The sequence below is a fragment of the Salvelinus fontinalis genome, unplaced genomic scaffold, assembly GCF_029448725.1.
Source record: "Salvelinus fontinalis isolate EN_2023a unplaced genomic scaffold, ASM2944872v1 scaffold_0043, whole genome shotgun sequence".
Lineage (NCBI taxonomy): Eukaryota > Metazoa > Chordata > Actinopteri > Salmoniformes > Salmonidae > Salvelinus > Salvelinus fontinalis.
This window is the reverse complement of record NW_026600252.1, coordinates 159,130-181,888: the sequence shown is the minus strand read 5'-3', so window position 1 is coordinate 181,888 and position 22,759 is coordinate 159,130. Positions and strand designations below refer to the sequence as shown.

Sequence of the window (22,759 nt, the reverse complement as noted above, 5' to 3'; positions counted from 1 at the left end):
CTATTTGAACTACAACTGTGTAAGAAGAGAACCACACAGCATAAAAATCATAAGAAGTTAATTAAAATCTTTATTCGTTACATTGTGTTACATTCAATATTCAATGTGTTTCTTATGGACACATAATAAAACGGCATAAATACAAACAAGCCATTTTTGTGCCTTTCGTGGAGGGACAGACGACTGAAATGTACGCTCAGTATGTACATATCTTCCAACTTTATTCAAGTTTATACCTTCAATATTTACAGAACAAAATTAGGCGTTTACGAAGAACAGGACAAAATCTAGTTCAGTTCCATGTGGCTCCATCGAGATGGTAGAATATTTGCAGAGCACAATAGCTGGCTAGAGTATCGATTTAATTTGATAATTGATATTAATTGAAGCCATTTGATTAGCAATAGAGTGGACATTCCAGATTAAAAAAACTTGACACTAGGAAATTGACACCAGAATTAATGCCTTAAGCGACATTTTACTAGCCTGGTCGCAGATCTGTTTGTGCTGGAAAGCACAAATTCTTATGTTGGAATTAATACAGCACAACCAGATCTGGGACTGGGCTAACATTTTACTGAATTTACATTCTGGGTATTTGTTTCCCCTCTTGATCCTCATAAAAACACAGGACAAAAAGCAAATAACCTAAAAAATTACTAATATTATTCTGGGGGAAAAACATAACTCAAATTAGCTTTTAGCTTCCCCAGATACAGTAAGTCTTTAAATTGGTCAGTCTTTAGTACGATTGAGCTTTTCCTTTAACAGTAAAGAACATGTAGATCTCTTCAAGTTAAATGAAACACATAATCAGTGATCTATGGAACGAAAGAGGAGGAAATCTTATTTTCAGAAAATCCAAATGTCACACCACCTCAAATATCATGCAAAAGATCTGTATTATTTTACATATAAAAAACAGATTTATACTGACCAAAATCTAAACGCAACATGTAAAGTTGCAGGAATGTCCACCAGAGCTTTTACCAGAGAATTGAATGTTCATTTCTCTACCATAAGCCACTTCCAACCTTGTTTTAGAGAATTATTACGTCCAACCGGCCTCACAACCACAGACCGCGTGTAACTACACCAGCCCAGGATCTGGGCTGCACAAACTCTCAGACACCGTCTCAGGGAAGCTGAACTGCGTGCTCATTGTCCTCACCAGGGTCTTGACCCGACTGCAATTTGGCATCGTAACCGACTTCAGTGGGCAAATGCTCACCTTCGATGGCCACTGGCATGCTGGGAAGTGTACTCTTCACGGATTAATATGGCGTTGTGTGGGAGAGAGGTTTGCTGATGTCAACGTTGTGAACAGAGTGAACAATGGTGGCGGTGGGGTTATGGTATGCCAGGGATAAGCTACAGACAATGAACACAATGCATTTTATTGATGGCAATTTGAATGCACATAGATACTGTGACGAGATCCTGAGGCCCATTGTTGTGCCATTCATGTTTCAGAATGATGATGCACGGCCCCATGTCGCAAGGATCTGTACACAATCTAAAAACATTTCCAGTTCATCCATGGCCTGCATACTCACCCAACATGTCACACATTGAGCATGTTTGGGATGCTCTGGATCAACGTGTATGACAGCGTGTTCCAGTTCCCACCAATATCCAGAAACTTCCCACAGCCATTGAAGAGGAGTAGAACAACATTCCACAGGCCACAATCAACAGCCTGATCAAATCTATGCAAAGGAGATGTGTTGCGCTGCATGAGGCCAATGGTGGTCACACCAGATACTGACTGTTTTTTTGATTCATACCCTATTTACATAAGTATTCAGACCCTTTGCTATGAGACTCAATTGAGCTCAGGTGCATCCTGTTTCCATTGATCATCCTTGATGTTTCTACAACTTGATTGGAGTCCACCTGTGGTAAATTCAATTGATTGACCTTGATTTGGAAAGGCACACACCTGTCTATATAAGGTCCTACAGTTGACAGTGCATGTCAGAGCAAAAATGAAGCCATGAGGTCAAAGGAATTGTCCGTAGAGCTCCGAGACAGGATTGTGTCAAGGCACAGATCTGGGGAAGGGTACCAAAACATTTCTGCTGCATTGAAGGTCCCCAAGAACACAGTGGCCTCCATCTTTCTTCAATGGAAGAAGTTTGTTACCACCAAGACTCTTCCTACAGCTGGCCGCCCGGTATAACTGAGCAATCGGGGGAGAAGGGCCTTGGTCAGGGATGTGACCAATTGTCACTCTGACAGAGCTCCAGAGTTCCTCTGTGGAGATGGGAGAACCTTCCAGAAGGACAACCATCTCTGCAGCACTCCACCAATCAGGCCTTTACGGTGGAGTGGCCAGACAGAAGCCACTCCTCAGAAAAAGGAACATGACAGCCCGCTTGGAGTTTGTCAAAAGGTACCTAACAAGATTCTCTGGTCTGATAAAACTAAGTATGCACTCTTTGGCCTGAATGCCAAGCCTCACGTCTGGAGGAAATCTGGCACCATCCCTACAGTGAAGCATGGTGGTGACAGCATCATGCTGTCGGCATGTTTTTCAACAGCAGGGGCTGGGAGACTAGTCTGGATTGAGGGAAGGATGAACGGAGCAAAGTACAGAGAGATCCTTGATGAAAACCTGTTCCGAGCACTCAGGACCTCAAACTGGGGTGAAGGTTCACCTTCAAACAGGACAACAACCCTAAGCACACAGCCAAGACAACACAGGAGTGGCTTCGGGACAAGTCTCTGAATGTCCTTGAGTGGCCCAGCCAGAGCCCGGACTTGAATCCTCTCACATCTCTGGAGAGACCTGAAAATAGCTGCCCAGCGACGCTCCCCATCCAACCTGAAAGAGCTTGAGAGGAGTTGCAGAGAAGAACAGGAGAAACTCCCCAAAAACAGGTGTGCCAAGCTTGTAGAGTCATACACAAGAAGACTCAAGGCTGCAAAAAAACTATTTTTGCTTTGTCAATATGGGGTATTGTGTGTAGATTAATGAGGGAAAAAATTATTTCATCCATTTTAGGATAAGGCTGTAACGTAACAAAATGTGGAAAAAGTCAAGGGGTCTGAATTCTTTCTGAATGCACTGTATATGTGACCAACAGCTGCATATCTGTATTCCCAGTCATGTGAAATCCATAGATTAGGGCCTAAATAATTTATTTTCATTAACTGATTTCCTTATATGAACTGTAACTGAGTAACATCTTAAATTGTTGCATGTTGAGTTTATATTTTTTGTTCAATGTATAAAAATCAGTGTCCAAGACAGATCCAGTGACATATACAGTAGTGAACGAGGCGTCAGTTGCATCCGTCCAACCCTTAACAGAACATTGCAAAAATAACTTGATAAAACTGATGTTTCAGCCCTTAATAGCGATGAGTTGTTATGACGTCTCGAATGAAGTCGAGCACAAATAAAGACACTAATTGGTGGGAAAAAATGATGAGTACAACCTCTGCAGCGACACATTAGTGACTTAATGCTCTGAATTTTGATTTTAGACTGGACATATTGGCATGGAAATATTATAGACATAAAATGTTCGGCATGCATCAGCTTCTGAAGTATCACATCTGGAATGGGATGTTAAACACAGTGCTCGTGGCAAATCATTTTTTTTAATCATCCAACATGATAATTTTTCCAACTGTGAATAACAAACAATCAACTGAAACTCACCTTTTATATCAATAATCAAAATGTATTTTATACATATTTTGCATTTTTATCTGATACGGGAAGAAACAAACCAATAAAAGATTCCATACCAAAAAAAGTAGAATCCATCAGTGATTTTGACTTCCTGAAGTTCCATATCGAGACTACCATCAGCTTCAGTGAATGTGAAATGCCACACGTTTTCGAGTGCACTAAAAGTGAATAATGCCTACAACAAGGTCAGTTAGTCTCGAAAAGCTGACCCTCGGCGACACAGTGACTGGGGTCTGGTTTTAATGATGGAACATTTAGGCGTAGAGGAACTACTGTACGTCGCTGCATACGTCGATAAGAAAATAAACACAAATAAACAAATATCCGGGGACTCTCCCAAAAAATGACGAGGCAGACATGCCAGCACGTTACAATTCAAAATCAGTTGGCAGGCAGGGGTTTCAATTAAGGTAGTTGACGCAAACTAGCCACTTGCGAAATGCACTTGTTAAAAATGACCTCCGTGATCTTCATCTCGCTAGCTACTATTTTGGATTTTATTCAAGCGGATAAAGTAGTGGCGTAGGCAGTGACGTATTTTCTCTATGCCAAAAGAGTCCATTATTGAAAGCAGACTCTAGTCACAGTTGGTTGGGAGTGCATTGAGTACATTACCAGGGTCGCATTCATTAGGGCACTCTAGCTAAATGCTTTGCAATGGGAAACACACTTGTTCCGCTACTCTCTCCCTATTTAAGTATATATTTTTTTCCTTTTCGTGCCTAAAGAAAACAACCCAGATACCGATGAATATAAAAGGCTCAAACTACCTGAGATTTAAATTAAAAGCAGAATTCTACATTTTCGCTAACTGGTACAATTATGTATGTGGGAAGAGAGAACCAAAAGTCAAAAAATGACAATTTACTGAAGTGAGATTTGAGTTTTGTCAATATTAGTTTTTGTAGTGTCGTTGTTTAGTCAATGAAAAAGTTGGATGTTTCGACCGCTCTTTTCCATTCCAGACCAACAACAAATAAACAAAAAAACTGTTAGATATGGGAAATGGACAGACTGATGCATTTCATAGAAAAGCAAACAGAAGAATCGGACTTGAAAAACCACAGTGAGACGGCTGTGGGAACTAGTCACAGCCACAGAGTGGAAGCCATTTTGAATTGAGCGCCGACAGCAATCACTTTGCCACGTGCCGTGTCACAAGTTAATAGTCAGTTGTTTAAGCATATACCCTCTCCTCACAGCTAAAGGTGCTTCCTTTGCACAAGCCTGACACCTCGCCAGGTGAGGTTAGTGCCACAACCAGACTCAATCAAAGAGTCCTACAAGGCTTGGGTAGAACTAGAGTAAGTTGCAGATGAGCAGTGTTGCAGCGCGGGGTGGGAAAAAACAAAATTGTCGACTTGGAACGTGGCCACCAAGTGCTGATAATATAAATAACAAAGTAAAGAAGAAGAGAAACAATTTATAAATATAAAGAATCTTTGCAGTCCTTGTGGGGAGGGAGGTGAAATTTCAAAGTTCATCGGGGGTGGGGTCACGGTCGAGGCTGCTCACGCCAACTTCCTGGAAGAGCGTGGTGTAGAACTCGGGCTCCAGTTGCTTGTTGCGGTAGCGGTTCACCACCTCAGCGATCTTCTGTTTCCGACGCACGTGTGGCGGGTTGTACGAGTCACTCTCCAGCCGCTTCCGCCGGCACGCGTTGATCACTGTCTGCCTTACCAGGAACCCTGAGACAGAGTTGGGAGGGAGGGAGAGAGTGAGTGAGTGGTGAGATGGGGGGGGGGGGTGGGAGGGAGAGACACACACACAGTTGAATGTGGCACTTGCAGAGCCAGGATAGTGGGTTGATTTCCCGGGACCACCCATATCTATGCACACATGACTAAGTCGCTTTGGATAAAAGCGTCTGCTAAACTGCATATATTATTACTGTCTGCCTCACCAGGAACTCAGAGCGAGAGAAAAGAGGGAATAGAAGACAGGGAGAGAGGCGACCAATGGCTCAGCACCGACTTGGAGAGAGACGTGGTGGAGCTAGGCCTGATGCTAAGCATCTGCATCTGGGATGACTCACACCCACATTTGGCATGTGTGAAGAAGAGAAGCGGGGACTGGGGTCTCTAAGATCATCACCTGGTAGCAATCTCTCTCTCTGGCATAACTAATTTATATTCCTCAACAGTGATACTGTATGTCAGCCATCACTGTTGAAGAGTGCAGCATCTCTTGCAGACACTGGCAGTTTGCTCTCGCACGCACACACACACACACACACACACACACACACACACACACACAGTTGTACTAGTCACAAGTCATCGTGATAGCTCACACACACCTTTCACCCCTACCCATACCTTTAAACACACCCCTTCCCCAAAACACCTCCTCACCCCCAACCTCTCTCACCTAGTGACCTCCTGCTGACTACCATGCCGTCCACCAGGGGGACGACCATGCTGAACTTTCCCAGGGCCCCATGCAGGCGGATCCGGAACAGGCCCGTCTTCAGAGGGTGGATGAAGATCACCTGCACATCCTGACCGGACGTCGTGGGTCTGAGGAAGGGGGGGAGGAGGAGGAAGAGGGTTGGACAGGCATAGAGAGAGAGGTAGAAATTAATGTGCCTCTCTTGCAACGGCTCTATGCACACTCACTGGACTCCACTCACACATATTACACTGACCGTCCAATACACACACACACACACTGCTGCTACTCTGTTTATTATCGATCCTGATTGGCCAGTCACTTCTTTACCAACATACATGTACATATTACCTCAATTACCTCGTACCACTTCACCTTGACTCAGTACCGGTACTCCTAGTATATAGTCTCATTATTGTTATTTTATTGTGTTACTTTTTGTCTTTTTAACTCTGCATTGTAGGGAAAGTGCTCATAAGCAAGCGTTTTACAGTAAAGTCTACACCTGTTGTATTCGGCGCATATGACATAAAATTGACTTGAGAAAGAGGGAGAGAGAGGCAGATCGGACGACGAGGGAGAGAAGAAAGGTGGAACAGAGCAGATATGAGACACTGTCCCCGCTGCAGAGGCGCTATGAGCACCTCTTACCATCCTGCCTTCTGAGGTCAGCCACCATCCACATTAGCTAGGCTTTGGTTCGGTACGGCCTCTAGTTCGACCCCTTGCGCCTGTCTCCTGTTCTATATGCTGATCTGGCAAGATCCCCAGCCCCCTGACCTACACTGCCCTGTCTCTGCTACATAAACACTAGTACTCGCCTGACTCCGTTGGTCCCCCCGCCACCATGCTGAGCCCACATCACTACACCTTGCACTGACTTAATAATACATGCCATTTGTACAGGACTTTGCTGTAAAAGACAACTGTCTGGTCTTGGTGGTGGTATATACTTGGAGCTTCTACCTAGAATGTCAGAAGAGGATACTTTTATTTCTAGGGTTTTGTCCTTATCATTGTCACCCTCGCTTGCTAAAAAAAACATATGACCACTTCATGAATATGAATAAGTAAAAGACAATATTGTTTGACTGATTGAGAATCCCTCAAATCTGCAATGTACCATAATTGTTGTAGCAACTGCTTTCTCAGTTCAATTCTCTATCGACTCAACTCTAAGTATGTCTGAAAAAGTTTCTAGCTGTCAAATGTCAAATCCTCGACGATCCAATGGTCTCTCCCTTGACCTTCTTTTCCAATGAGCTTTGAGAGGGAGGCGAGGAACAGAAGGAGGAGGAAGCAAGGACTTCACAGCTGGAAAAAATGTCAGGCATAGTCTCTGTGTTGAGTAGTGATGGATGGGAGCCTGTAGTACCTTGTTGAGGTGCTACTGTTGGCCGTGGTTTCCACTCCAGTGCTCGTCTCTACCAGCAGGTCAGCCAGGGGAAAGTTCTCTACAATACAATAATTCAACATACACTGCGGTTAAAACAAATTAGGTGCACAAAATCTATTAAGATGAACTGAAGTCAGTAATTACCAGAAATGAGGACATTCTATAAAATACTTCTAAATAAAATCTCAAAATGAATAGTTCTATAGAATAGACTCGTAAACTGGATCAAATAATTTTCTAAAGAACCAAAATGGCTGCCAATTGAGGTCAGTTTCAGCGTGACGCAGCCGGAGGTTAGCCTACCGATATCATCGTAGCGCTCCACCCAGACCACCAGTACTTTGGTCTCTGGTCCCATTGGAGGGATGGTCCTGCCGGGAGGCATCTTCTTAGACTTCACCGTAGGACTCTGAGGGACATACAAGCCAAAATCATGTAAACAAGCTAGAAAAAGGAAAGACAACAAAAGCGTTTTGTTGATGTTTGAATTCCAGACTGTCTCTATAATCCAACCTGCACATTTTTCTTTCTTTTTTATTTCACCTTTATTTAACCAGGTAGGCCAGTTGAGAACAAGTTCTAATTTATAACTGCGACCTGGCCAAGATAAAGCAAAGCAGTGCGACAAAAACAACACAGAGTTACACATGGGGTAAACAACCGCACAGTCAATAACACAATAGAAAAATCTGTATACAGTGTGTGCAACTTAAGGATTTAAGGCAATAAATAGGCCAATAGTGGCAAAGTAATTACAATTTAGCAATTTACACTGGAGTGATAGATGTGCAGATGAGGATGTGCAAGTAAAAATATTGGTGTGCAAAAGAGCAGAAAATCAAAAACAAATATGGGGCTTTTACAAAAACATAACGTTGAGACCTTTACAAAGTTTTGCCTAGCTATTATTAGTGCTTGAATTGGAGAAAAAAAATGCACACCCCTAGTTAGCTTAAAAATTTGAGGGGGAAAAACATATATCCCAAATATATTTAAGCGTTATGTTTTTATGCATAACGCAATGCCTGGATACAGCCCTTAGCCGTGGTATATTGGCCATATACCACAAACCCCCAAGGTGCCTTATTGCTATTATAAAGTAGTTACCAACGTAATTAGAATTGTAAAATTAAATGTTTTCTCACACCTGTGGTATATGGTGTGATATACCACGGCTTTCAGCCAATCAGCATTCAGGGCTCAAACCACACAGCTTATAATAACCGATCTATAACTACACTTTAATCAGCGATGCTTTAGGCTAGAAACAAGCAAATAAAATCACATTTTATTGGTCACATACACATGGTTAGCAGATGTTATTGCGAGTGTAGCGAAATGCTTGTGCATCTAGTTACAACAGTGCAGCATTTTTTTTTATACATTGGATAAAAAAGTAGAGACTCAGAGCTACAAAATGGTATATCATACACAGCATTTTTGAGGAACAATGGGAAAGTAATTATACTTTGAAAGGTGATACACTTGTAAAGTCACTTTTGAGAAAAGGACCTTTGAATGTTTTGGTACCTACTAGAGAGCTCTCCTTTGTCTACACCCATTGTTCACACCCTCTTAAGCAAGCCCCACCCATCTCTTTAAGGATTCACATGAGGTCATGTGCTAAACAGTGAGTAGTATAGTAAAAATGAAGACTGAAAGTGGTAGTAGCCTACAATAAGGAAAAATTCCAAGTCAACAGAAAATTATTGTATAAATATTTGATGACGCTTACCCAGATACACTCTAAATTGATGGGTCATGTGAAAAAAATGCTATAACCCACAGCCACATCCAGTGGTGGAAAAAGTACTAAATTGTCATACTTGAGTAAAAGTATGAATCATTTAAAATTCCTTATATTAAACCAGACAGCACAATTGTATTTTTATTATATATTTTTTTTATTGACGGATAGCCAGGAGCACAATGTACTTAAGTATCAAAAGTAAAAATATAAACCATTTCAAGTTCCTTATATTAAGCAAACCAGATGGCACAATTATTTTAATTTTTTTGATGGATAGCCAGGAGCACACTCCAACACAAACACAAACAAAGCATTTGCGTTTAATGAGGCTGCCAGATCAGAGGCAGTAGTCCCGACCAGGAATTTTCTCTTGATAAGTGTGTGAATTGGACCATTTTCCTGTCAAAATGTAACAAGTAGTTTTGGGTGTCAAGGAAAATGTATGGAGTAAAACGTTTAAAAAATCTTTACAAATGTAGTAAAGTAAAAGTTGCCAAAAATATAAATAAAGTAATGTACAGATACCACAAAAACTACTTAAGTAGTACTTTGAAGTATTTTTATTTAAGTACTTTACACCACTGCCCAAATGCCTTCACACCAGAACATTCACATATACTGTTACACATGCACTTATCACAGTATCCATACATATGTTTATTTATTTTGCACATCTACAGTACATAAACAGATGCATGCTCCATATATTTGTGTGCTGGACACTTGATACGGTCACATGATATTGTTGTGGTATGTCACAAAATCATGTTACGACCACACATAAATATTAATTTTATATATATCAATATTTTGCTAAGTCTTGCTAAGTGGATTGTCTCTACAGAAGCTGTAAATAGTACAGCCAAATGGTTACTTGCATAGTAGCAATATCAGAAATAGATAGTGTCAATATAAATCAAATATGCAGAATGTACAAGAACAATATCAATAATGATATCAGTGATAGACGAGGTAGTTATATGCATACAATCGTGGGTAAAGTGTCTGAGAAGCAGGATAAACCCCAAACATTGTAGCAGCAACGTATGCCGTGTGTGATAGGAGAGAGTCATTTGAATAGAGGCACTGCAGATAGTGCTGATGACTGGTCCGTCGCAAAACACTCTGATCTTCTCAAAAAGATAAGTTTGTCTAGCTGTGTCCAGTCCAGGTGGTGCTTGTATAGGCAGACCATCTACGGGATGTCAGAGGTGCGCAGCAGCTAAAACCTGGTCCCAACTGAGTCCGAACGCTCCTTGGCGACAACACCACCAGGCTCCAGAGCATCGAAGCTGTAAAACAGGGAATAATAACAACAAATCAAAGACATTACAACATTGCACAACATCAATTCACCTCCCAAGTTTATATAAGAAGAATAACTTTATACAATGCAATGAAAATATTTTCACCTGAAGTGCTGGTCTGCTTGATCTGTGTTAGCGGCCTGAAGTACAGAGTCAGGTGTGGTTGCCAGCCATAGCTTTCCACCAGCACTGTACCATCCTCCAGTCCAACCAGCTGTGGGATGTTGACCCGTCACAATGTCCTTCACAACACCAGCAATCTCAGACAGTGTTCACTCTGGTCTTTCTGAATCACTGCTTGATGAGGCCGAAGCACCAGTCAGGGGCACACTTGGTGCGGCCTGTGATCAGGAAGTCCAGATTGCGGTGGAGCTTGTGCATGGTCCAACAGGCACAATACCAGAGCACAAACATGTTCTTGTTTTGGCGACTGCAGTTATCACAATTCAGGTACACACGTGTTTTCGCAACTCTGTAGTTGGTGAAGAAATGGTGCATGTAGTTGATGACTGCGCTGCTGCCTTTGCTTGCCTGGGCCAGCTCTCTTTTTGATGACTGACTGGCGGTTCTACTGATTGATGCTGAAAGACAGATTCCACATACAAATATTTTAGCATAATTATACAATAGATGCGAAATGGCATTCTGAGATAACATCACTACACACAGTTCATACAGGTAATGTTAGCTACTGTAGCTAGCCTGCCATCTAATGTCAGCTGGCTAGCTAAAAGCAAGCTTTAACTGGCAATACAAACCGATTGTCATAGCTAGCTAAAGTTAACCAATAGGTTCAATTTTAGATAGTTAGCTAGCTAACATTAGGCTATAACAAGCAATGCGAAATGGCATTCTGAGAAATCACTAACGTTACACACACCTCATACACATAAGCTAATGTTAGATAGCAATCCAGCCGCCTAACCTCAGCTAACATTAGCTAGCTAACAGCAAGCTGGTGTCTTCAAAATCAAATCAAATTTTGTTGGTCACATGCAGATGTTAATGCGAGTGTAGCGAAATGCTTGTGCTTCTAGCTCCGACTATGCAGTAAAATCTAACAAGTAATCTAACAAATACACAACAACTACCTTATACAAACAAATACACACAAATGTAAAGGGATGAATAAGAATATGTACATATAAATATATGGATGAGCGATGGCGTTAGCAAGCAAAAAGAATAACTATAATACCGATCCATAGAGTAATGTTACTAGCAATACAAACGGATTGTCATAGCAAGCTAAAGTTAACCAAATAACGTTAGGTTCAATGTTAGTTAACAAGCCAGCAAACGAACTCCAGCTGGCTAGGTAACAGCAAGCTTTAGCTTGCAATGAAAACAACTTTCTGACAAAATTACAAATGTATAATATCTGAATCTATAACTAAATTCTTACCTGTATACATGGATGAAAGGTTCACCGCAGACTGCAACCCCTTTGAAAAGACACCCGGTGTTGTTCCCGTTTAGTTTGAACAGCTTGTTTGGCCCGTTGTGTTCCGCTGATTTCAAAACATGTTATTTTCAGAGAGAGCCAGCATTGCACGGCACGATCATTGTCCAGAAAGTAGTCCATCACAACTCTTTCCCACTGAATTTATCAGCGCCTGATAAATTCAGGGCAAAAATGTTATTGAGAGCAGTAGCAAAATATTTGCAGTTCTCCACGGCTAACGTGGACGTATCTAAAAAAAAAACTGCAGTAGAAAGGAGTATCTAATCATTACGAGCAGCTCATTTTATCGACACAAGATGCAACACCGCAGACCAATCCAAACTCATCTCTCTGCATGTCCAGTCCACTCATTATCTCAGCCAATCAAGGCTAGCGGGAAGGTTGCAGGCTTTCTCTGTGGCTAAACCAACTAGGCTTGTAATTTAACAATTCTATTCGTATTTACAGAAGACATACACGTTTGATATTAAGGCACATGAAAGTTCACATGTTCGAGAAGGCATTTCTTAAAAAAAAAAAAAAATGTACATTCAAAAAGCTCTCCATTGAAATCGTGACTAGCAACACACGCCTAAGTTCCCTGAATCGGGTCACATATACATATGAATATATGGATGAACAATGACTAAGCGGCATAGGCAAGATGCAATAGATGGTATAAAATACAGTAAATACATATGAGATGAGTCATGCAGGATATGTAAGCATTATTAAAGTGACTAGGGATCCATTTATTAAAGTGGCCAATGATTTCAAGTCTATGTAGGCAGCAGCCTCTCTGTGTTAGTGATGGCTGTTTAACTTGTTTGGGATGGGGGGCAGCATTTTCACTTTTGGATGAATAGAGTGCCCAGAGTGAACTGCCTCCTACTCAGTCCCAGATGCTAATATATGCATTTTATTATTACTATTGGATAGAAAACACTCTGAAGTTTCTAAAATTGTTTGAATGATGTCTGTGAGTATAACATAACTCATATGGCAGGCAAAAACCTGAGAAAAAATCCAAACAGGAAGTGGGAAATCTGAGGTTTGTAGTTTTTGAACTCACCCCTATCGAATACACAGTGGGATATGGGTTATTTTTCACTTCCTAAGACTTCCACTAGATGTCAACCCTCTTTAGAACGTAGTTTCAGGCTTCTCATGTGAAGGGGGGCCGGATGGGAGATGTTTGAGTAAGGGGTCTGCCTACAGCCTCGTTCTAAGCCACGCACTTTCACTTGAGAGGTTGCTCTCGTTCCAGTGCATTTCTACAGGCAATGGAAATCTCCGGTTGGAACATTATTGAACTTTTATGATAAAAACATCCCAAAGATTGATTCTATACTTAATTTGACCTGTAATATAACTTTTTGAACGTTTCGTCCGAATGGACCAGATCGTGCTTTTGGATTGTTTACCAAACGCCCTAACAAAAGAAGCTATTGGACATAAATGGACATACATGATGGACATTATCGACCAAAACAAGGATTTATTGTGGAACTGCGATTCCCGGGAGTGCATTCGGATGAAGATCATCAAAGGTAAGTGAATATTTCTAATGCTATTTATGAATAATGTTGACTACCCAACATGGCGGATATTTATCTGGCTGGTTTGGGCTCTGAGTGCCGTTCTCAGATTATGCTTTTTCCGCAAAGTCTTTTTTATTTTTTAAATCTGACACAGCGGTTGCCATAAAGGAGAAGTGTATCTAAAGTTTCATGTATAATAGCTGTATTTTCATCAACATTTATTATGAGTATTTCTGTGAATTCATGTGGCTCTCTGCAATATCACTGCATGTTTTGGAACTACTGAATCTAACACGCCAATGTAAAATAAGATTTTTGGATATAAATATAAATAAATATTTGGATATATCAGGTGACATAAATATGTCACCTGATGAAGATCGTCAAAGGTTAGTGATTCATTTTATCTCTTTATGCTTTTTGAGGCTCCTCTCTTTGGCGGGAAAAATGGCTGAGTTTTTCTGTGACTTGGTGGTGACCTAACATAATCGTTTGTGGAGCTTTCGCTGTAAAGCATTTTTGAAATCAGACACTGTGGCTGGATTAACGAGAATTTTATCTTTAAAATGGTGCCTAATAGTTGTATGTTTGAGAAATCTGATTTATGAGATCTGTTGATTTGTATTTGGCGCCCTGCAATTTTATTGGCTGTTGGCGAGGGGTTCCGTTCCCATCTTTGATACACTTGTACTGACCTCGCCTTCTGGATGGTAGTGGGGTGAACAGGCAGTGGCTCGGGTGGTTGTTGTCCTTGATGATCTTTTTGGCCTTCCTGTGACATTGGTTGCTGTAGGTGTCCTGGAGGGCAGGTAGTTTGCCCCCGGTGATGTGTTGTGCAGACCGCACCACTCTCTGAAGAGCCTTGCAGTTGTGGGCGGTGCAGTTGCCTTACCAGGCGGTGATGCAGCCCGACAAGATGCTCTCAATTGTGCATCTGTAATAGTTTGTGAGGGTTTCAGGTGACAAGACAAATTTCTTCAGCCTCCTGAGGTTGAAGAGGCGCTGTTTTGCCTTCACCACACCATTTCAGTTTGTCCGTGATATGTATGCCGAGGAACTTTCCACCTTCTCCACTGCTGTTCGTTGATGTGGATAGGGGGGATGTTTCCTTAAGTCCACGATCATCTCCTTTGTTTTGTTGACGTTAAGTGAGGTTGTTTTGCTGATACCACACTCCGAGTGCCCTCAGCCTACAGGGAGGAGGTGTCTCGTCATTGTTGGTAATCAAGCCTACGACTGTTGTGTCGACTGCAAACTTGATGATTGAGTTGGAGGCATGCATGGCCACGCAATCATGGGTGAACAGGGAGTACAGGAGGGGGATGAGCATGTACCCTTGTGGGGCTCTAGTGTTGAGGATCAGCGAAGTGGAGATGGTGTTTCCTACCTTCACCACCTGGGGGCGGCCTGCCAGGAAGTCCAGGACCCAATTGCACAGGGCGGGGTTGAGACCCAGGACCTCTAGCTTAATGATGAGTTTGAAGGGTACTATGGTGCTGAGCTATAGTCAACAGCACACTTGCATAGGCATTCCTCTTGTCCAGATGGGATAGGGAAGTGTGCAGTGTTATGGCGATTGAATCGTCTGTGAACCTATTGGGGTTGTAAGCAAATTGAAGTGGGTCTAGGGTGATAGGTAAGGTGGAGGTGATATGATCCTTGACTAGCCTCTCAAAGCACTTCATGATGACAGAAGTGAGGGCTATGGGGCGATAGTAATTTAGTTAAATTACCTTTGCCTTCTTGAGGACAAGAACAATGGTGGCCATCTTGAAGCATGTGGGGACAGCAGACTGGGATAGGGAGAGATTGAATATGTCCGTAAACACACCAGCCAGCTGGTCTGCGCTTGCTCTGAGGACGCGGCTAGGGATGCCGTCTGGGCCGACAGCCTTGCGAGGGTTAACACGTTTAAATCTCTTACATTGGCCACGGAGAAGGAGAGCCCACCGTCCTTGGTAGCGGGCCGCGTAGGTGGCACTGTATTATCCTCAAAGCGGGCAAATAAGGTGGTGTTTAGTTTGTCTGGAAGCAAGACGTCCTTGTTCGTGACGTGACTGGTTCTCTTTTTGTTGTCCGTGATTGTCTGTAGACCCTGCCAAATACATCTCGTGTCTGAGCTGTTGAATTGCGACTCCACCTTGTCCCTGTACTGGCATTTCGCTTGTTTGATTGCCTTGCGGAGGGAATAACTACACTGCTTGTATTCGGCCATAATCCCAGTTACCTTTCCATGGTTAAATGCAGTGGTTCGCGCTTTTACTTTTGTGCGAATGCCGCCATCTATCCACGGTTTCTGGTTAGGGTAGGTTTTAATAGTCACAGTGGGTACATCTCCTATGCACTTCCTTATAAACTCAGTCACCGAATCAGCGGTACATTTCGATATTATTCTCCGAGTCTACCCAGAACATGTCCCAGTCCGGGTGATCAAAACAATCTTGAAGCGTGGATTCCGATTGGTCAGACCAGCGGTGAATAGTTCTTTACACGGGTACATCCTGTTTGAGTTTCTGCCTATAGGAGGGGAGAAGAAAAATGGAGTTGGGGTAAGATTTGCCAAAAGGAGGGCGGGGGAGGGCCTTGTATGCATCGTGGAAGTTCGAGTAGCAGTGATCCAGAGTTTTGCCAGCAAGAGTACTACAGTCAATATGCTGATAGAATTTAGAAAGCCTTGTTCTCAAATTTTCTTTGTTAAAATCCCCAGCTACAATAAATGCAGCCTCAGGATATATGGTTTCCAGTTTGCGTAAAGTCCAGTGAAGTTCCATGAGGTCCGTCGTGGTATTGGTTGAGGGGGGATATACACGGCTGTGACAATAACCGAGGAGAATTCTCTTGGGAGATAATACGGTCGGCATTTGATTGAGGATTCTAGGTCAGGTGAACAAAAGGACTTGAGTTCCTTTTATGTTGTTACAATTACACTATGAGACGTTAATCATGAAACATACACCACCGCCCTTCTTCCTGGAGAGATGTTTTTTCCTGTCGGTGCGACGTACAAAGATTTCAAGTGGCTGTATCGACTCCGACAGCATATCCCGAGAGAGCCATGCTTCCATAAAACAGAGCATGTTACAATCCCTGATGTCTCACTGGAAAGTCACCCTTGACCTAATTTTGTCTACCTTGTTATCTAGAGACTGGACATTAGCGAGTAAAATACTCGGAAGAGGTGGGTGGTGTGTGCACCAGAAGACCACTCCGCCTATCTCTTCTCTGGCAGCGTTGTTTTGGGTCAGCCTCTGGAATCAGCGACTTCGAGAAAGTCGTATTCCTGGTCGTAGTGCTGGTAAGTTGACATTGCTCTGATATCTAATAGTTCTTCCCGGCTGTATGTAATAACGCAACATTTTCTGGGCTAATAATGTAAGAAATAAAACATAAAAAAACAAATACTGCAAAGCTTCCTAAGGACTAGAAGCGCGGCAGCCCTCTGTCGGCGCCATGCCAACCGGACCCTGCTACTGTAGCTCCTATCCCTTGTTAACTTTAAAGATTCGAGCCCTGGCGATCACCATTCATTAACCCCATCTAAAAAGCTGTCAGTCGGAAAAGGCACAGATTCCCTATTCAGAAGGTGAGAATGAAACGGTTAGGGTTATTTTGGCCCTCCAGGACCAGAATCAAATAACACTGGGGCAGGGTTCAGGTGGGCTTTGGCCATTGACCAGGTGGGTCTGACTGAGGAAAATAATACTTGTATACTTAACGGGCACCTCATCACTTTTTAACCTACATATATTTTCACATACAGTGCATTCGGAAAGTATTCAGACACTTTCACTTTTTCCACATTTTGTTAAGTTACAGCCTTATTCTATAATGTATTACATTGATAAGGGGGGAAAACAATCTACACACAATACCCCATAATGCCAAAGCAAAAACAGTTTTTTAGAATTGTATGCAAATACATAGAAAATTGGAAATAATACATTTACATAAGTATTCAGACCCTTTACTCAGTACTTTGTTAAAGCACCTTTGGCAGCGATTACAGCCTCGGGTCTTCTTGGGTATGACGCTACAAGCTGGCACACCTGTATTTGGCGAGTTTTTCCCCATTCTTCTCTGCAGATTCTCTCAAGCTCTGTCAGGTTGGATGGGGAGCGTCGCTGCACAGCTATTTGCAGGTCTCTCCAGAGATGTTTGATCGGGTTCAAGTCCGGGCTCTGGCTGGGCCACTCAAGGACATTCAGAGACTTGTTCTGAAGCCACTCCTGCGTTGTCTTGGCTGTGTGCTTAGGGTCGTTGTCCTGTTGGAAGGTGAACCTTCGCCCCAGTCTGAGGTCCTGAGCATTCTGGAGTAGGTTTTCATCAAGGATCTCTCTGTACATTGCTCTTTTCACCTCTCCCTCCCTCCTGACTAGTCTCCCAGTCCTTGTCGCTGAAAACCATCCCCACAGCATGACGCTGCCACCACCATGCTTCACTGTAGAGATTGTGCCAGGTTTCCTCCAGACATGACGCTTGGCATTCAGGCCAAAGAGTTCAATCTTGGTTTCATCAAACCAGATAATCTTATTTCTCATGGTCTGAGTCCTTTAGGTGCCTTTTGGCAAACTCCAAGAGGGCTGTCATGTGCCTTTGAATGAGGAGTGGCTTCCGCCTGGCCACTCTACCACAAAAACCTGATTGGTGGAGTGCTGCAGAGATTGTTGTCCTTCTGAAAGATTCTCCCATCTCCACAAAGGAACTCTGGAGCTCTTTCAGAGTGACCATAGGGTTCTTGGTCACCACCCTGACCAAGGCCCTTCTCTAGGAAGAGTCTTAGTGGTTTTAAACTTCTTCCATTTAAGAATGGAGGCCACTGTGTTCTTGGGGACCTTAATGCTGTAGAAAATGTTTGGTACCCTTCCCCAGATCTGTGCCTCAACACAATCCTGTCTCGGAGCTCTATGGACAATTCCTTTGAACTCATGGCTTGGTTTTTGCTCTGACATGCATAATCAACTGTGGGACTTATATAGACAGGTGTTTGCCTTTCCAAATCATGTCCAACCAATTGAATTTACCACAGGTGGACGCCAATCAAGTTGTAGAAACATCAAGGATGATCAATGGAAACAAGATTCACCCTAATTTCGAGTCTCATAGCAAAGGGCCTGAATACTTATGTAAATAAGTAAAAACAACTGTTTTTGCTTTTTAATTATGTGGTGTTGTGTGTAGATTGATGAGGGGGGAAAAATGCATTAATTCCATTTAAGAATAAGGCTAACGTAACAAAATGTGTAAAAAGTGAAGGGGTCTGAATACTTTCCGAACACACTTCATGTAGACACTGGTATGGTTGGAGATAATGATAATAATGTTAAAAAAAAAATTAAGTGACCTTTATAATGGTTTGTAGTGCTTCTTACCCTCTGTGCGGGGGCCACGTTGTCAGAGTGGTTGGGGAAGAGCTCCAGTGTGAGGTTGGACTGTTTCAGCAGGTTGGGTAGCAGTTCCATCTGAGAGTCAGAATCCACTGTGGGGAAACTGTTCTCCGACGACTCAGCTATAGGAACAACACAAAGACAAGTGAGAACACAGTCTGCACCCTATTCCCTAGATAGTGCACTACTTTTAACCAGGGTTTTGGTCAAAAGTAGTGCACTATATAGGGAATAGGGTGACATTTGAGACACACACAGATGAACCCACGCAACTTCATCAGTCACGGCATAATGTGACTAAGTGTTTTACAACAGAAAAAAAGATGAGTCCATTTTCTTCTGTTTAGTGCCTAATGAATACACCTCTGCTCAATGACTTTAATGCAATTACAAAGCTCTGAAAGAAAATTTGTTGAGGAAATCAAATTAATTTAAACTTATGTAAAAAAAACACTCAATATATGGGGGATTAAACAGTCAGCCCTGTGCAGACTCTGCAATGAAGAAACAGAATCAATAGATCTCTTTTGGTACTGTCCTTTGGTAGCTCTATTTTGGAGTCAGGTCCAGAGTGGTTGTTGAGTCATAATGTCTAGGTTCAGATGGACCTACAAACAGTACTGTTAGGAGATCTGAAAAACCACAATCAATCAATGTGAAATATGATTATATTCTTAGGTAAAGTATTTATTTTCAGGGCAAACTCAATAGAAATAGTACAAATGGAGAGGTTCAAGACCCTCGTAAGACACGACAGTAAAATAGAAGGTTGTATTGCAAAAGGAAATAGTGAAATGGCAATACTGGGAAAGATGGGTTAGTCTGTGGACATCTGAGTGATGGAATTAAGATTAGAGGGATTGGTTGATTTGACGATGCACTTGGGAGTCCAGTAGAAATAGAGGGCTACATGGGTATATATATTGAATTTGAATGTTTTCCACCAGGTCCTCCAACCAGGGGATGGGGTGGTAGGTGTAAAAAAGAAAAAGAAAAAGGGGATAAGAAATGATGCAAGTAATGTTATTTTATAGACTAATCTGTCTGCTAGTTTCATAGCTGATCTCTCCCCCCAAACAACAAAATCTAGATGAGGAGTGGAGAGAAAGTAATAGAGGAAGATGGGAGAAAGGGATGAGGCCCACCGGAAGAGTCTGTGAGCGAGGGAACGACAAAGGCGATCTCGGTCAGGGCGTCGGCGTAGTACAGCACCCGCTTCTCTCCATTGAACACGCCCCCGCCCGTGTCTCCCAGGGTGATAGTATCATCTGTGGGGACAGAAAGGAACTTCCTTACTACTAGGTTTGGGCATTTTAAATATTTTCACTATTCAAATAATATCATTACATTTTTATCCCGACAGGCGAAATACACACGTGCGAAAAATAAATATTGTTTGCTGCGCGACTCGGGAGAGAGTGCTGCTCTACTTGAGGGCGCCATACTTGTGCTAGTTAGACAAACTTGTTGTGGCCATATCTATCATAACATCTGGTTGTGCCTGTCTTGACTGCATCAAGAAGCCAGCTACGCTAGTGAACTAGCTAGCAAGGCTAATTGAAGCCATTTAGCTGCGCTTCTCGTCCTTTTCTACAACAACACCATTAACTTTAAACACTACCTATTGGTTGCTCATTGAAGTCTACGCATTCTCGTTCAAATAATTTTGTAATTTTGATTCCATTTTGCATTGATTAGAAATATCCCACATTATCTGCTAGGCTACATATGGAGTCTCTGACTGTTAAGCCTTGTTCACACTGCAGGCCTTAATGTTCAAATCAGTTTTGTTTCTCAAATCCGTTTTGGACTACTGAATGTCCAAACAGCAAGTTACAAGTGACCAAATCGGATGTGTGTGTTGAGACCTCAGTCATTTGCTGACAATGCTACATTAGTTGTCATAGTTAGGATGGGTGTGTGTGCACAGTGTTGTAGGCAGATTGGTGGTGGTGCTTATGCTTCCCATCACTCAGAAGTTATTTAGCAAGCTAAGGTGACAGCAATGCCTGTGATGGACATTTTCCAGAAGCTTTGAATGTTCAAAATCATAGGGTAAGAACAATTTTAAAGCCTCAAACAAATTCACTTTTAAGAAAGCACACCTGTTAATTGAAATGCATTCCAGGTGACTACCTCATGAAGTTGGTTGAGAGAATGTCAAGAGTGTGCAAAGCTGTCAAGGCAAAAGGTGGCTACTTTGAAGAATTCAAATATAAAATATAGTTTGATTTGTTTTACACTTTTGGTTACTACATGATTCTATATGTGTTATTTCATAGTTTTGTTGTCTTCACTATTATTATACAATGTGGAAAAAAGTACAAATAAAGAAAAACCCTGGAATGAGTAGGTGTGTCCAGACTATTGACTGGTACTGTATGAGGAGCCTGGAGGTGGAACCTAAAAATGCATTTACGCTCTAGGGCAAGAAATGTGTCAAATAGGGTCGGCATTACTGTCTTACTTCAATTAGAAACAAAATCCCTAGTTTGCAAGCGACTGTTTACTGGAAGCTGTGCAGCACCATTTTGAGTAATGGAAGCTTGGCCCACGTAGGTCAGCCCCTATCAATTCGAGTTCCAGCCAATGAGCTTCAGTCCCTTGCCATTTGAGGAAGAGCTAGCATGATGCACATTGACGAGTTTGATTTGGATTCGTTTAAAACTTTTTCACTTACTACATGATTCCATATGTGTTATTTCATAGTTTTGACGTCTCACTATTAAAAAAAATGAATGTAGAAAAAAGTTAAAATAAAGAAAAACCCTAACTTTTGACTGGTACTGTATGTATATTCTCAGGTTGGCATTATAATGCTCCCTCCCTCACCTGGTGGGATGCTGTCTCCGTTATTGTTGTTGTTGTTGATGGACCAGCTCGTGTAGACGCTGCCCGTCCAGCCCGGGTGCTGCCCCACCTCCACGGGCCAGCCCAGCGACATCAGGAACTCCAGGAAGTGATGCTGCACGTTGGCGCTCGACTCCACATTTCTCAGGATCTGGCATAGGACCATAGAGTTAGAGGCCTCATCATCGATATAACCCGTTTTTGCATGGACATGGCCATTGAGAGCGTCAACAGGGTGGGGATTCCTATGGGTTGGGAGTGATCAGCCAATGATCAGAGCATTGTCTTATACAAATTGGGTGCCATTGTTTGTAAATGTGACCCGTTTCAGGAAACTAGAAGTATGTCGCAAGTCATGACTTCACAGAAGAGCCATTTTAATGTTTTTGTATTTATTTAGAAAAATGTGTTTTTTTTGGGCAGAAATGCCTTCTTGAACATGTAAACTTTCATGTCCCTTAATAACAAACTTGTAAGCCATCTGTAAATACAAATGAAATTGTTAAATTACGAGCCTTGTTGGTAAACCACAGAAAAAGCCAGTAAACTTCCCACTAGCCATGATTGGCTGAGATAATGAGTGGGCTGGACATGCCGAGAGAGGATTCTCGTTGAGCTCAGTCTGTGTTGGTAATCCGTCAAGTGTGCGCTCTGAGAACGAAACGAGATGGGTGGGGCTAAAGTTTAAGAGGGTGTGAACAATGCTGAATGGGTGTAGACAAAGAAGAGCTCTCTCACCGAAACACTAAAATATAAATAAACAAAATATAAATAAACAAACAAAAAAGAATAAGAAAATGTACTACTTTAAAATGGAGATAAGACTCAATGGCGTGACCTTGCTCTCACAGAAGCCATAATGGGACAGGTACAAAGATCAGTCCTCTAACTAACTCTATGCATGAGACACAGGGACAGACAGTCAATTAACAGAGAATATTTCATTTTCTGTAAATAGTTTTAGACTAAAAGTTTTTGGTAAAAATTTCAGTT

The 22,759-nt window shown here is 42.2% G+C and overlaps 1 protein-coding gene across 6 annotated transcripts in view; it reads right to left on the bottom strand.

Annotated features, from left to right (window-relative positions):
- Window positions 1-50: 50 nt before the first annotated feature.
- The window catches only part of LOC129842484 (ral GTPase-activating protein subunit beta-like), an 81,897-nt gene continuing 59,188 nt past the window's right edge, over window positions 51-22,759 (bottom strand). For 5 of the 6 annotated variants that reach the window (XM_055911050.1, XM_055911051.1, XM_055911047.1 and 2 more), the window contains exons 24-30: window positions 21,749-21,917; window positions 20,062-20,184; window positions 18,902-19,038; window positions 7,794-7,899; window positions 7,470-7,548; window positions 6,074-6,222; window positions 51-5,391 (exon numbers count right to left, since the gene is read on the bottom strand). In XM_055911050.1, coding sequence (XP_055767025.1) covers window positions 5,177-5,391; window positions 6,074-6,222; window positions 7,470-7,548; window positions 7,794-7,899; window positions 18,902-19,038; window positions 20,062-20,184; window positions 21,749-21,917 — 978 coding nt within the window. In that variant the 3' untranslated portion in view covers window positions 51-5,176. Of the gene's footprint in view, window positions 5,392-6,073; window positions 6,223-7,469; window positions 7,549-7,793; window positions 7,900-9,785; window positions 10,533-10,652; window positions 11,129-11,952; window positions 12,059-18,901; window positions 19,039-20,061; window positions 20,185-21,748; window positions 21,918-22,759 lie in introns of those variants that run through there. The other variant, XR_008757604.1, reaches the window with a different exon arrangement.